The sequence below is a fragment of the Alosa alosa genome, chromosome 1 (assembly GCF_017589495.1).
Source record: "Alosa alosa isolate M-15738 ecotype Scorff River chromosome 1, AALO_Geno_1.1, whole genome shotgun sequence".
NCBI lineage: Eukaryota > Metazoa > Chordata > Actinopteri > Clupeiformes > Clupeidae > Alosa > Alosa alosa.
In genome coordinates this window covers 28,989,098-29,003,555 of record NC_063189.1, presented here as the reverse complement: position 1 = coordinate 29,003,555, position 14,458 = coordinate 28,989,098, and the positions used below count along the sequence as shown (strand labels likewise).

The following is a 14,458-nucleotide window of genomic DNA, read 5'->3' as shown; positions in this document are numbered from 1 at the left end:
CTCCTCAACCCCAATTTGGCAAAGCTGTGCATTTTAATTTCTGTCTGATTCAGACATGCCACATGTCCTTATGAACAGCCTAATTAGCGTCCTGTTGCAGAATGCATTTATCATTGTTTGAAATGCATGAATTAATGATTACACTTTCACAATTGGACTACTGGGATGCTGAACACAGCACAATAAAACTGTTCCACTGAATAACATGAGAGAGGGTGTGTACTATCAAGCCTGACTCCAGGTCTACATATTCCATATTCTCTGTGTTGGGGAGATGAAATGTTCACACAAACCCCAGTTTACTCAGAAACAGGATGCAGCCAAAAAATGTGGCTTATTTTATCCATCACTCCCCTGCTGTTTTGTTGTATGTAAATATTGTCTGCCTTGGCATTCATGGCACCGAGCTGTCTGTGTTTGTGTGGACTGTTCATGGACCCGTCGCTGTCTCAAACACAGTGTTGTTGCTCCCAGGAAACACATGAAATATTTATCAGTCAGCCAGGTAACGAAAGACGAGCTATTTGTTCTTAATAGTTCCCACTCTAAATCATCACTTGTGGCAAGATCTATGAAGCATACTGTAAATACTTGCTCTGACATTAAGACCCAAATTGATCTGGCTTTGACATTGAGATATTTAGTGAATGTAAACTAGGACATTTAGATGATTAACTCCTCCATTGACTTTATTCCTAGAGCACAATGACCTCTTCTGAGAAGGATGCCCATGCTCAAGTCAGATGGCTTGATAATCTAATGCAGGGGTTCTCAAACTTTTGTGGGCCGGGGACCCCTCATGGAGTGGAAAATTCTCCCCTCATAATCGCAACACATAAAACTTAACTTAATCATGTAGCTGTATAGCCTTTTTTTCTGTTAGATACTTATGTTATATGTATTCTAAAAACGGAGCGCTGATACCACAATAGTCATGTTAGCAAACTTTGACAGTATGTAGGATTTTTTTAAAGGATTGTTGTTTCTTTGTCAAATGTAGGCCTATTGTGTTGAACACATAGTGTTTGCTTCACATAACAACATTTTGTTGGTGGTTAATTAATAGTAAATTGTTTGACGTATTGATGTAACGTATCAGCAGATTAATTGGGCAAATACTGATACTGTAGCATTTTTCGCCATATAAGACAATTTCATATTTTGTAGCAAACTTTGTCAGGGACCCACTGACAATCTGCTGGGGACCCCACTTTGAGCTCTAACCAATGATCTACTGTGTAATGGATGTTATGCTAGTTGGAGAGACAAGGGGCTTGAGGTTTCTGGATGCTGACTTTAGGGCTTAAGAGTTTGTGTCAAAAGGTTCTAGTAGAGACTAAACAGTCGTACAGCCTCTGAAAACAATTTCAACATTCACAGGAAATATGCACATGCACACTCGCATAGATGTGCGCGTGTGTGTGTCTGGGAAGAGGTTAGGCAGGCAGACTTTTTTGTAAATTGAACACATTGATTACCCAGAAATACCCAGTAGGCTGCGGTTGTTGCATGCAAACACAACACACACAGACACACACACAGGTCCACAGTGTGAAGCATGTCTGTTCTGCTGATTGAAAGCTGGACTGTAAGGCAGAGTTTCTCCCCCTCACTGATTGCCTCCATTCCTCAGTGTCAGCCAGCGGAGGGCCAAGGCCGTCTACCCCTGTGAGGCGGAGCATGACTCGGAGCTCTCTTTCCAGGCCGGCGCAATCTTCCACAACGGTGAGTGTTAGCCCTGCGTTATCACTCTGCCTGCTCAGCCCAGCACAACACAACACAACACTGCACGGCACAGGAGGGGACAGGACAGGAGGGGACTGAAGAGGAGCGGACAGCATGCTGGGTTATTGGATTCCACAGGGACTGGGACACAATGGTGGAGAGGAACGCTGCTGCTTAATCAGAGATGGAAGAGGTGGGAAGGAGAAGGATGAGGGGGAGGAAGCCTTCACACCACCCTCCACCTGTGCACGCACACACACACACACACACACACACACACACACACACACACACACACACACACACACACACCCCCAGATCAATCTCGGAGTGACAGGGCGGAGTTGGAGAGTAGGAGTTTCTGGGGTCTTATCTCCCGTCCCTATTCCCACAGCAGCCAGTAGCCAGGCCTCTACAGGTGCCCACTGGAGACGGGTCAGGGGCTCTTCCACACTCAGACAAATCACAGTTGCCTGGTCACTGCACAATGTGAACTAATGAAAATGCAGTCATCTTCATCATTAACTGCGGTTTTTCTGATTAGACAGTAACAGATACTTTTTTCCATACTGGGACATGGTGGTCAAAAGTCGGTCATTAAAAGCTATGAACATGTGCGCTCGGTAAGAGCCATTAAAAAGCACTTGCTTTATGTTCTGGTTTAGTGTCTGGCAAGTGTCTGACTAATGCTAGTGCTTTTTTTTTTTGGTAGTCAGCCTTGCGATGCCATCTAAGTGGGACACACTCCACACAGGGGATGTCAGACCTCCTATATGGGAGACCAGGGATGGTTATGCTTGTACCACTTTTTGCTTCAGCGCCTGTAACTCTTTAAACACCTGTAAACTTTTACACATAGTAGTACCCACATTTGTAAACTATAAATGGCTCTGATTCAAGCCTCTGCATCAATATCCCAAACCTCATGAGTTGCTGTCAAATGCCAGGACACCCTAACTCCACTAGCAGGCTAGGTTGAGGTACAATTGAAATCCGCTTCCTGTTTGAGTGAGGAGTGTACAGTACGCACATGTGTGTGTCTTCTACACCTTCCTTTGGGCCTGTGTGTAATGAACACTGTAGTGCAATACACTGCTTTAAAGATGCACACGTTTGTGTTTGCAAATGCTTTCATTCATTATAATGCTAACATTTTCTTGGCGGGTTTTAACACTTTTGAAAAATATATTTCTTACATAATTCTAACTGCAACAGTATCAAATGCAAATCAAAATGTATAATTGATTAAAAAACGTTCTTATATTGTCTGGTCATACATGATATTTATCTCAACATTATTAATATTATTAATTACATCATTATTAATATTAGTGAAAGTGATGCTGTAACAACTATGACTTTGTTGCAACCATCCTTGGTCTCCCCTACCCCATTTTATACCTTACAGTATGTCAATGAAAAAAAAACTTGAACCAGTCAAAACCTATCACCGTTTTTGGTGTTACAGGAAGATTGGTCATAAATTGCTATCACCGTTTTTGGTGTTACAGGAAGATTGGTCATAAATTGCTATCAACTTTTTTGGTTTCCTCCCTTTGCCTGTTTCCTGTGGCCCTTGTTGAGAGTGATTTGTAAGTGCTGTCATGGTAACCTGCTGCCCTGTGCTCTCTCTGCAGTGACCCCGTCCCGGGAGCCCGGCTGGCTGGAGGGAGTGCTGGAGGGGAAGAGGGGCCTCATCCCTGAGAACTATGTTGAGATGCTGTAGCACACACACTCACACACAGATATGCATGCTCTCTTTTTCACACACACTCACAAGCACACACATACGCACTCCAGACACCCCTCTTATACATGGTATCCATGGTCATGGTGGAAATGTTATCTCGCTCCATATCTTTTTTTTTTTTTTTTTTTATCCATCTGTCTGCTCTTCATGAAAAGAAAAAAAAAGTGCATTTCTGTCGGACACAGCTTGACTTGAGGAGAGCGCGAGCGAGAAAGAGACAGCATGTGTGGCTGCTGACGTCACTGGAAGAGAGGTGAAAACGGCACACTGATGGGCTCGGATCCCCAGACGTGACACAGAGCCTAAACTGTGCAGTTTGGAGCTGCCCACAGACATTCTGGGCTTCTGTTATGCAACGTTTCCAATGATTCCCGGCATAATTAGCTGATGTTTCTTTCATAATGTGCTTTAGGAAGTTCTACATAACAGCTCTTTATTGTTTTACTGATAGAATGCATGCAGTTAATTGGTTTATGCATTTTAAAGAAAAGGATATTGATATTTTATTTTGTTTTTATCCGATTTTAAGTTGACTTTTTTATATTGGTTGAGTACCATTTTAATTTAAAATACTGGATTTCAGTTCAGACGTCACAGTTCCGTTGCCTCCACCTCTTCAGTGTCCTTCCGTATTTGACGCCGTCCAATGATTTGGGCATAGCAAGTATTTTAGAATTGTTGTATATAAATGAAAGGATCTTTATTGATAAAATATAAAAAGACAAATAAATATTATTATATAGTGACACAGATCTATCTCCTCTGAATGCACCATTACATAATCCTAAGTCTTATGTGTCTGTGTTGTGTTTTAAATGACCTCCAGAAGCAGTCCTATGGCTAGGGCCACCACTACAGGTCCGCAGCTGTTGGGATCAGTGATTCTAGCCACAGTCCTCACTCCAAGTCCACACTCCCACTTTTATTCTCTTGCTCTTTTGTGGAGATGTTTTCATTTCCCTAAAAGCTTTTATTTTCTGTGTTCTTCATGAGGGAATGTTTGCTTGCTAATTTAAGACAGTGATTTATGACGTTTGTAAAGGTCTTGGCATGCATTTCACTTTTGTATTATTGGTTATCCTGTTGATCAATGTTAAGTGAATAAAATATTTTATTATTCAGTTTAGAATTTATTTTTTGAGCCTCGTGTGCATAGTACACCAACAGATCTAAATGTTGTGCATTTCAAAATCTACTGCCTACAATCTATCCTAGCAACATTATGTGACTCTCTTTAAGTAAGTATAAATTAGGTACTAAAACACATGTTTTTTTATTTGTTATGAATTAGTATGAAATGTTTTTACAAGAATACTTTCTTTCAGTGTTACATGAGGTATACCAAATGTGCATCTCATGCGGTGGCACCATTTGGGAGTTCTATTGGCTTCACTATAAAGCCTCAGCCTTGTGCTCCCTGTCTTAGTGTGTGATGCTTAACTTGAAACTCAGCAGATTAATATTAAACATACTTCTCCTGGAGTACTTTTCACCAAACTAATCTACACACACGACACAATTTACACAAAGCTGCTGTTGTAAACGACAGAGGCTCTGGTCGCTCCACCTTCTGCAGTGGATTATTATGGAGCTTTGTGCTGCAACAAATAGCTATGGTCTTGGCTCTGACCCTCTCACTCCTCAGATCTTTCACATGGCAGTCACTGATGTGACATGTAAATACTTGGACTGCCTTTGTTTAATTAGGGTATAAAGCACATCCAGGCGGCTGGAGAGGCTTGCTGTCTGCGGCTCTTACCCAGGTTACATAATGATTATGACCGTGCAGTCAGACCGACAGTAACTAATGGAGCCTGGGATTGAGCGCGACGCGGGAGGGGGGCCAGCCAAAAATAGGCTGGGCGTCGGGGCATCAGTTGCTTACATCAAATGAGCTAGATCTAATGAGATGGGTTTACTCTCTCGGCTGCCGCTCCCAACCCCCATCTCACACACTTTAACTTCCCCTTAGAGACGAGGTTAGTGTTGATGGATGATCTCTTCTGTCTTGCACCCTCCCCTTCCTCATGCTTTCTACATTTTCTCTCTCTATTCTATCTCCCTCTGGTTCCAGCACTTGTGGACATCCTCTGTGATAGACACTCTCTCTTATCCTAAAGAGATTCTGTTTTATCTGGAAGCCTTGCGGTGCGCAAGCATGTGCATATGATTGGAACCTGAAGCAAATAGCATTACTGTTCATGTTGAGGATGAATGCACCAGGGGAACGGAACGTAGTTGAAAGATTAAAAAGTGACTGTAAGTCAGCTACGAGAACGAGGCAGAGAGAGTGAAGGCTTGGAGACTGAAAGTAAGAGAAAAACAAACTAGAGAAATGAGAACTCCAACAGGCTGCGCTGGGAGGGAAAGTGGGGCGTGGAGGCAGCCATGTGTGCCGGCCTGGCCCTGAAATCTGCCTGATCCAATAGATTGTATTTGTCTGGCAGTCTGAGAGAAGATTTGGAGCGGGCTGTGGATTTGCGCAAAAGAGCAAAAGTAATACTGTCTGCACTTACAGTCTGGCAGCTGGGCTGGTTTTCAAATTCAGCCTCTTAATGAGGTTAATGGAGTAGCTTTTTTCCCTCGTCACTTTCACTCTGTCCTTCTTTTTCATCCTTAGAAACATTTTCTCTTTATAATTTTTCATAGTTATTTAAAAAAAAAACCTGTTGATTCATCATTTTTGCTCGATGGTTTTGTTGCATGTGGGTTGTCTACTGCTTGATCTTCATATTCCCTCTTTTCCTCCATGTCACCGTGTCATCAGTGTGTCCTGTGGTCATGATTCACTCTGACGGTGTCATTGCATAAGAGCATCACAATCACAATAAAGGCACACATCACCATGTGTGAGTTAGGGGGTTTATTGGAATCCCTTGATATTTTTGCAAACACAGTTATGGCAATATCTGCATCAAGATATACAGTTTGGAGGAACTAGTTGCGAATTTTGCCTTAAAGTCATGAACAAGAATATTGATGATCTTTGTTGATAGTTGCTGACAAGTATTGTACAAAGCATTGGATTAAAAACATTTCTGATTTAGCTGTTATTTTGTGAGGAAACAGGAAATGCATCTTGCGTCACACTAGGAGATATGGCTTTGTTGCTTTACACAAGATCAGTTTGAACAAGTATGATGGTAAAAACAACAACACAAACCAGAAAGACACATTAGGGGCAGTTTGAAAAAAAAAGACTCCTGCCCATGAAGAAGAGCAGAGCTCATTTCAGTTGCAAAATACTGATTGAAAAGCTACCTACTGAAGTCTGGGTTTACCTTGCAGCTCTGCAGAAGCCCCGTCTCTGCGGTAGTCGATACAAATGCATAGTGTTGCTATACCACAGCAGTATAGAGGAGCGATACAGTGTAATAGCTGGTTAAACAATGTACAAAAGCATGAGGTTCTGCAGTCATTTGCTGACAGACCTGCCTTTTACAAATACTCCAACAAGTTTGCTCCTATGGGAATCAACTTATTGAGACATCAAAGCAACCATCTTTAACGGTACAGTGCTTTCTGGTAGGGTTCTGAGGGACCTATCTGTAAGCACATTGAGAGATTCAGCTACTTTCTTCACTTGATTTCCTGATCCGGGATCAGCTTGGGATTCATGCGAGTTCCTGCTGCAATACTGCAAGACTGGTAGTTGTGGTGCTGTACAGTGGGTGCTGAGTACAATGTGTAATCATCGCACCATCTGCTACACTTCACATAACCAACCTCTGCTCGTATGTCTTCTATTCTGTTTGTGATGTTTTTCAATGTCTGTGTAGGTCGCGTATAAGAAAAGCCAAGCACGTAGTCCACCCTGTTCCTGTCCCTAAGGCGTGTGGATGTGTCCTGGGTGAAATTTGCAATGTTAAATAAATAAAACTGTTTATCAAGGGATTAGTAAATGAAATAAACCACAACTACCTATCCATGTGCATCCAGTGGGTGGGATCTATGCAATAGAATAGGAATTAGCTTTCAATGATTTCCTATTGTACTTAGGTTGTGTTGACACTTAAAAGAAAACAAACAAAAAAATGTACAAAACCATATTACTAAGAAAAATCCTTTAAAATTCACATTATTTTTAAACAAACAAAAAGGAGACAAAACGCTTTATGAATCTAACATTCATGTTATAAAGTGTTTCTTTCTCTCCATGTTAAGTACATTCATTTCTCTCTCTCTCTTTCTCTCTCTCTCTCTCTCTCTGTGAGTTCTCTCATTCATTCTCTTACAGGTTTTGCTCTAAAACCACAACATAGCAGGAGAACAGGCCAGACATACAAACACATGGGACTAGTGTTCCAACCACAGATGGATCAAAAGTAGAAATCTCCATCACAACGCGAAACTGGGACTCATTTATTTACAACAGATACTGTAAAATGGTAACCTTTCATGGGAGAGTAAAAAGGCACGGATTTCCCTTCTTAAATACACTGTAAACATCTGGTCAAAAAGCATGCATAAACATTATCACTTTACAAAAAAAATCTCATAGACTTTTGTTGTATCTTTTTAGACAAAGTACTAATATATTGTTTTCCAGCAAAATATAATTCTTTCAAAAAATACTTTCCCATACAGCCTATGAACCTTTTGTGAGTCTGATTTACATATATATTTATCAAAATAGACAGGGAAAAGGAAAAACAAAGATGGAAAACAAAAATCCTTACAGCTTATAGTTTTCCTTTCCTTCACAAACTTATACAGCAGGGTGTAGACAGAGAAAGGGTGTGTGGCAACATCCCGTTACCCAAGGCCTGTCTGCTGTTTTGTGCCACCTATGTAACACCTACTGCAAGAACCAGTGATTTACATACCACAGGGTAGGTTACTGAACTCATTATCTCTCTCTCTCTCTCTTGCACTCTCTCTCATTCTCTCTATTTCTCAGACATTTCTTATCCCAGACAGCTCCTGTCTACTTAATGTCTCAATTATCACATTAACATCCCCTGTGCAAATCTTACTTCAGTCGAAAGCCTAAATCCTCTCCTTGTGAAAACCCAACAATGCCCTCTGGAGAAGGGGATCAACATAGCTTTTACACAGAAAGCAAGAGGAAAAGAAAGGACTGGTGGAAACACACACACACACACACACACACACACACACACACACACTAAGATTGACCACCCATTCCACTCTGCTGCATCTCCTGTTGCACTTGTGGCTGGGAGAGAACCTGTGGGATTTCCTATGGATTTCAAACATTGCACACATCTGAATGCGTTTCTCCAGATAGCATTTACTCTTGACAGTTGGCCCAGACGTATTAAGAAATGTAGATGTCGGGGGAGCGGAGTAATTCAATTAAATCCAAACCTTTTCTGCACAAAATTTGGAAACCACAAAAATCATCAGAAGCAAATAGTGTGTACCAGATGTACAGTATGTACTGTGTGCGGAAAGCTCTGAAGCAGACTACTGTTGTATCAAGCATAAGCTCTTTAAAAAAAACAAACAATTGTTTCCAGTATGAAGAAAGTATATGATTTCTAAGCTATTACCTGTATCTGTACATGTGCAGCTACTGTTAAAATGTGTTAAATCTGCTTGGTTTTATGAAAAGAAGCACCTTTAATATAAAATGGAGTCCAAGATCTTAGACTGTGTATTTTTCTTGTCTTGTTTTTGTTTATGTATATATATATATATGAAAAAACTATTCCACACACATAGAAAACACTATTTTATCCAGTATTTAGGCGGAGATTTCAACAAAGGGGCTGTTTTTTCTATTTGTAAATCATGTGCACATTTTTGGGGGGTTTGCCAAACATTTGCCAAGAATCAAGAATCAAGGCATTCCCCTCATCTGCAGGAGTAAATACTGTAGGTTGGGCCTACTGTAACAGCCATCTCTTCTATGCTGAACACGGCTATTAAGCCTCTTGTGGCTATTAACATTTGTTCAGTGTGTGAACTGCCGTTTGGCAGTAATCAAGGGGCTATTTCATAGTACTTACAGTAGTCTCTGGAATGTCTTTTTGGATGCTACTGCCAGATATCGTCGCTAATGCAGGCATTCTGAAAAGACTAAGTGCCTCATGTCTGATGAAGTGCCAGTATACCTAACAGGTTCTTACAAAATTATTTAGGGTATGTATGCCCATCATTAAGCTTCATTTTGTTAGTATCAAAAGACACAAATTCAACTTGTACAACCCTCTCACATACCAAAGACAACTGCTTTTATTCATAAAAAGTCTTAACTTCATTTTAAATAATTATATGTTTTGCATATCTGAGTAGGTTTTGATTGTTATGCAATGGTTGCAATTTGAGTGTGTGTAGTTACTGTTTGCATTTAAAAACACCAATTAGACACTCTTTTGATGTCCTAGCCCTTGGAGCATGTTGAAATTGCCTTGTTTCCTTTCCAAATCTCTAGCATGTGTCCTACTGTATTGTATGTAAAGGCCGCATCATCTTTCCGTTTGATGAATCTGCTTTTTCCTGTTCACAAGGAATGGTAAAACAAAACACGCAAACTGTGTTACAGAAAAGCCACAATAATCAGCTGCAGTATATCTGGGTTTTGTGTGTGTGTGTGTGTGTGTGTGTGTGTGTGTGTGTGTGTGTGTGTGTGTGTGTGTGTGCGTGCGTGCGTGCGTGTGTGTGTTTGTGTGTCTGCTTGTGCACGTACACGTGTGCGTGTGTATGTGTGCATGTATATATATGTGTATGTGAATGGGTTAGTGAATTTGCCCTATAGCTTGACCAAAGAAACGCATGGCTTTATATCCATAGAAAAAAAATTGTCATAATTGTCTTTGGGGCAACGAGGAGCACGCTGTCACGGCTTTGAGAATAAAGAACACTTCAAGAAAATACACATTGTCCAAATCGTGTCATTTTTGACACCACCTCACATGGTCTCTTGTCCCTCTTTACGTGGCCAGTGAATGGTCAAAAGCAATCCTAGGACCTGCTGAAGATCTGTCTTTGACATAAGCCTCCCTCACGTGTAAGGCTCCCAGTATATTTCTGTTCACGTCTCAACAACCTGCCGGTGGTGTCCCGGTGTCCAGGGGTTCTCTCCTTCCTCCCGCTCACTGGCCTCTTGGCCTAATGCGCTGGGTCCACTGTGTCACTTCTTATGAAAGAAGAGTGTGTGTGTGAGGCCCGACTCCACCTTTGGTATCTGATCACTGATGATCTCCACCAGCATCTCAGGAAACTCCACCTTCAGAGCGTGGGACTCCCGGAACGTGTAAAAGCAGAAGTCCAGAAGACTCCCCACGAGCTACGGGACACAAACGCTTCAACTGTCAATAACTACATTTTTAAAGCAAAATGCACACTTTATGCTAATGTCAGGCTGCATCTTTCAAAGACAAATCTAAACATTTTAATGTAAAAATAAATACTATTAATAACAACAAAATAAACACTGTATCTCTTACACATACTCATTACGCTGTGTAAATCAGAAGAATTCATGTATTATACATTCAAATACATTTGGACCCAAGTATGGGGCAAACAAACGCATTCAGGGAAGATGATGTACTGAGCTCCACTGACAGCTATAAGGAACCATTAAATCCCAACTCAAATCAACCATAGACCTGACAGACATCTTCCAGACCATATAGTGTAGTAGGACAGGAAGGGCTGAAATAGGAATCCTAGACGGGCGAGGCAATCACCTACTGTAAGACATGCGGCAGCACAGGGCCACTGGGGGGAGCCACTGACTGTCAGCAGCAACCCCCAGGGCACTGGTCACCGCCTGCCCTCACCCACTGGACTCTACAGCACAGCAGGCCTTCATCTGGACTGGAGCTACCTCACAGCTGCCTACATCATTTTAAAAAGCCAACATCCTACACATTCAACTAGATAACTATTATTGCATGACTTGAAGCATATTTTCCTGACTGACTTGCAGTTTCTGGTTAAGGGTAACAAGTTGTTCTCGTGGAAACTGAATGTGAATCAAAATGTGAAACAATAACCATCCCAAAATCTCTGTTTATAGATGACCCGTGCCTTTGTACATCTCTGCATGATCCTGAACCACTGGGGCATGAAGATATGCATATTGTGAGAGCAAATAGTGGATGTACAACTTACATCATGCATAGCATCCAGAAGCTTGGTCAGTTGAAAGAAGCGCTGCCATGTCTGGCCCGAGTTGTTGGTGGCTTTGCCCACGGCCCGTCTCATCTCCTTGATGTAGTTCACCCTCATCTCCTCAAACGCTGCCTGGTTCTTCAGGCCATCTTTAGGAACTGTTCAAACATGAGCAAGCACAGAGCCATCAGCACAGGGCCATCAGAGAGATACAACACATCCAGCACAGGCCAGTCTACCTGTTATTGGTCATCCTCAGTGGCCTACGCTTCCCTGCTGAAAAAAACAGCCGGACCAGCTAAAGCTGGATTGCTGGTTGACCAGCTTGTTTGACCACCCTATGATGGTTGACCTGCTAGACCAGCAAAACTCTTGCGAAAATATACCTTCAGCTGGTTTTCCCAGCTTATGATGGTAATTCAGCTGGTTTTGCTTGTCGTACCACCTCAAGCTGGTCATTTTAGCTGGTGTTGCTGGTCTATAGTGCTGGTTTAACTGGCCATGCCAGCTTATGTTGGTCACTCTAGCGAACCAGCATGACCATCTTGACAGACTGGTCACCAGCATGACCATCTTGTATATCACCAGCAAGTATATCTTGCACCAGCTGTATCCCACAAGACAGGCTGGTCACACCAGCATGACCAGCTTCCTCAGATGGACACGCCAGCATATCCAGCTGGTGGTCCAACCAGCTACACCAGCAAAGACCAGCAAGAGCTGGAAGAAAACCAGCAAAGACCAGCTAAAACCAGCTACTAGCATAAGTTGGTTTATAGCTGTTTTTTTTAGCAGGGTTCTTTTCTCAAGTGGTACAAACATACTTTCTTTAACACAGTTTTGTAAGACAGAGAACTTTACACTTTGATATATTTTGTATAACCATAATGTTTAATCTGTCTATAATCAAATATGACAGGGTGATACCATGACAACGTGCTCTGTGGCACCACTGACTTGTGACAGCCACCTATTGTCTAACTGTCATCCTTGTTTTAGAAATGGTGTGATAAAGGTGTAGTTCCTGCAGTGACAATAGTGTCAGGGGTTTCACTGAAAAGCAGCCTAATGAAAACTCAGACATGTTTGTACAATGAGATCTGAGCACCCTGAAGTCAGGCACCCTGAAGAGGGACAGGGAGAGAGGGGGAGAAGAGGCAGGAAGAGAGAGGTTGCTCTGCTCCATCTTTCTCTGGAGGGTGAGCCTTACACATGGGAGCACAGCCAGAAACATTCTGAATTATTATGCTTTTTTTTCAAACTCAGTGAATCAGATTACTCTAATGGTTAAAAAATTGCAAGCAAAGACAAATAGAAGTTAAAATTGTTTTAGGATTTATCCGTACAGCAAGCGAGTGAAAAAAGCCCTTGGGCCATTTGTAGTACAACTGCACAATCAGAGCCACAGAACCAAACAATACAAATGATTTCCCAGTGAAGCCACAGCAGCCGATTGGAGCCCAGAGTATGCGCAGACATGATTGAGATATATGGGGGGTGGGGCTCCTCAATGCCAGTCTAGCCATTGGCTGTTTATCCCTGACCCTGACTGCAATCCCTGCTTTTGAAACTGCAACTCTAATATGACTGTGTCTGAGGAAGAGTTGGACTAAACTGCAACTCTAATATGACTGTCTCTGAGGAAGAGTTGACTAAACCGCAATTTTAATATGACTGTCTCTGAGGAAGAGTTGACTAAACCGCACACCCCTAAGGTGTACATGTTCAACAGTTTCTTTCAATTATTAGTATAGCACAGATGGTGTTACCTCTTGTGTAAATTCAACGGAAAAATGAATCATTCACAGACATTATTTTGCTTGCCTTGCTTACATCTTGTACTGGACTGACAGGCTGCTTGTTATTGTTGGTTGGAAACTGAAACAGCTAGAGGTGTTGTCATTTGGTGCTCTGTCACCATCCTGTCACCCTGTGTTTCTATTCCAATCAGCACAGAGACACAGGGCAGAGATGACACGGCATGATGGAGCAGACTGTCCTACTCATGAACAACCTCTCAAAAGAGGCATGGGGTGGGGGGGGATTAGTACTAGAGGTTTGCTTTTTCAGCTTCTACACAAGAAACTTTGGTCTAGTGCAAGGCATATGTCAGGATCGCACTTATAAATACTGTGTCAGTGCAGTGTGCAGGCAGGTGAGGTGCTGTGGCGGAGGCAGGGGAGGGGGGCAGGTGATTCTGCTTGTTCCCTCTTGTGTGTTCAGCGGGAATGTGCTAAACCCCTCGCCTGCGCTCGCTCCCTCCCCCGCTCCTTTCTTCTGCTCTTCTACTGACCCACATAGGCCTCATTAGCCACAGGGCTGGTATTTAGGAGCCTGCTGGATGGAAACTGGCCTGATTACGCCTCCGTAATGGCTGTCATGTCAGGGAGCAAACAGCTCTCTTCTCCCTTTGTTCCTGATGGAGAGAGGAGAGGGGCCCCTCAGCCGGAGCCTGTGGACACCCGTGAGGAGGGATCACCATGTGCTCCTGTCTTTTAGCACTTGTTGAATATACGTACACGGAATGGCAAACCACAGGTAAACGCGCATGTGTAATGTGACCAGTGTGTACGAGCCATGACCACAACATCACCACAGAGCATCACTGTGACCCACTGACCTTTCCTTGATTACATGAAGTCTGTTTCTTCTGAACTGCAGATGAATGTTTTTTTTTTTACTTTACACTTTACTTTATGGGACATAGGTTATATGTTTATGTAAAATGTGCTTTATGAATTTTACATTTACGGTGTCATTGATAAGTCACAATATTCACAAACACAAACTTCAATCTATGGTTCAAGTGTGACTGTGGTGTTTTGACACATTAAGCACATAAAAAAATGGGGTGTCAGGGTTTAAAGGACATTTTTCATCCCTTCTCATCTTTTC

The 14,458-nt window shown here is 42.3% G+C and overlaps 2 protein-coding genes across 3 annotated transcripts in view; one reads left to right on the top strand and one right to left on the bottom strand.

Annotated features, from left to right (window-relative positions):
• arhgap10 (Rho GTPase activating protein 10) overlaps positions 1 to 4,596 on the top strand; it is a 65,790-nt gene extending 61,194 nt beyond the window's left edge. For both annotated transcript variants that reach the window (XR_007194125.1, XM_048248454.1), the window contains 2 exons: positions 1,634 to 1,725; positions 3,363 to 4,596. Coding sequence is in view for 1 of the 2 variants with exons in the window: in XM_048248454.1 (XP_048104411.1) it covers positions 1,634 to 1,725; positions 3,363 to 3,451 (181 nt within the window). In the remaining variant the exon portion in view is untranslated. The remainder of the gene's footprint in view (positions 1 to 1,633; positions 1,726 to 3,362) is intronic.
• Positions 4,597 to 6,323: 1,727 nt separating this feature from the next.
• The window catches only part of nr3c2 (nuclear receptor subfamily 3, group C, member 2), a 71,330-nt gene continuing 63,195 nt past the window's right edge, over positions 6,324 to 14,458 (bottom strand). Inside the window, exons 8-9 of the mRNA XM_048248444.1 lie at positions 11,564 to 11,721; positions 6,324 to 10,730 (exon numbers count right to left, since the gene is read on the bottom strand). Coding sequence (XP_048104401.1) covers positions 10,575 to 10,730; positions 11,564 to 11,721 — 314 coding nt within the window. The 3' untranslated portion in view covers positions 6,324 to 10,574. The remainder of the gene's footprint in view (positions 10,731 to 11,563; positions 11,722 to 14,458) is intronic.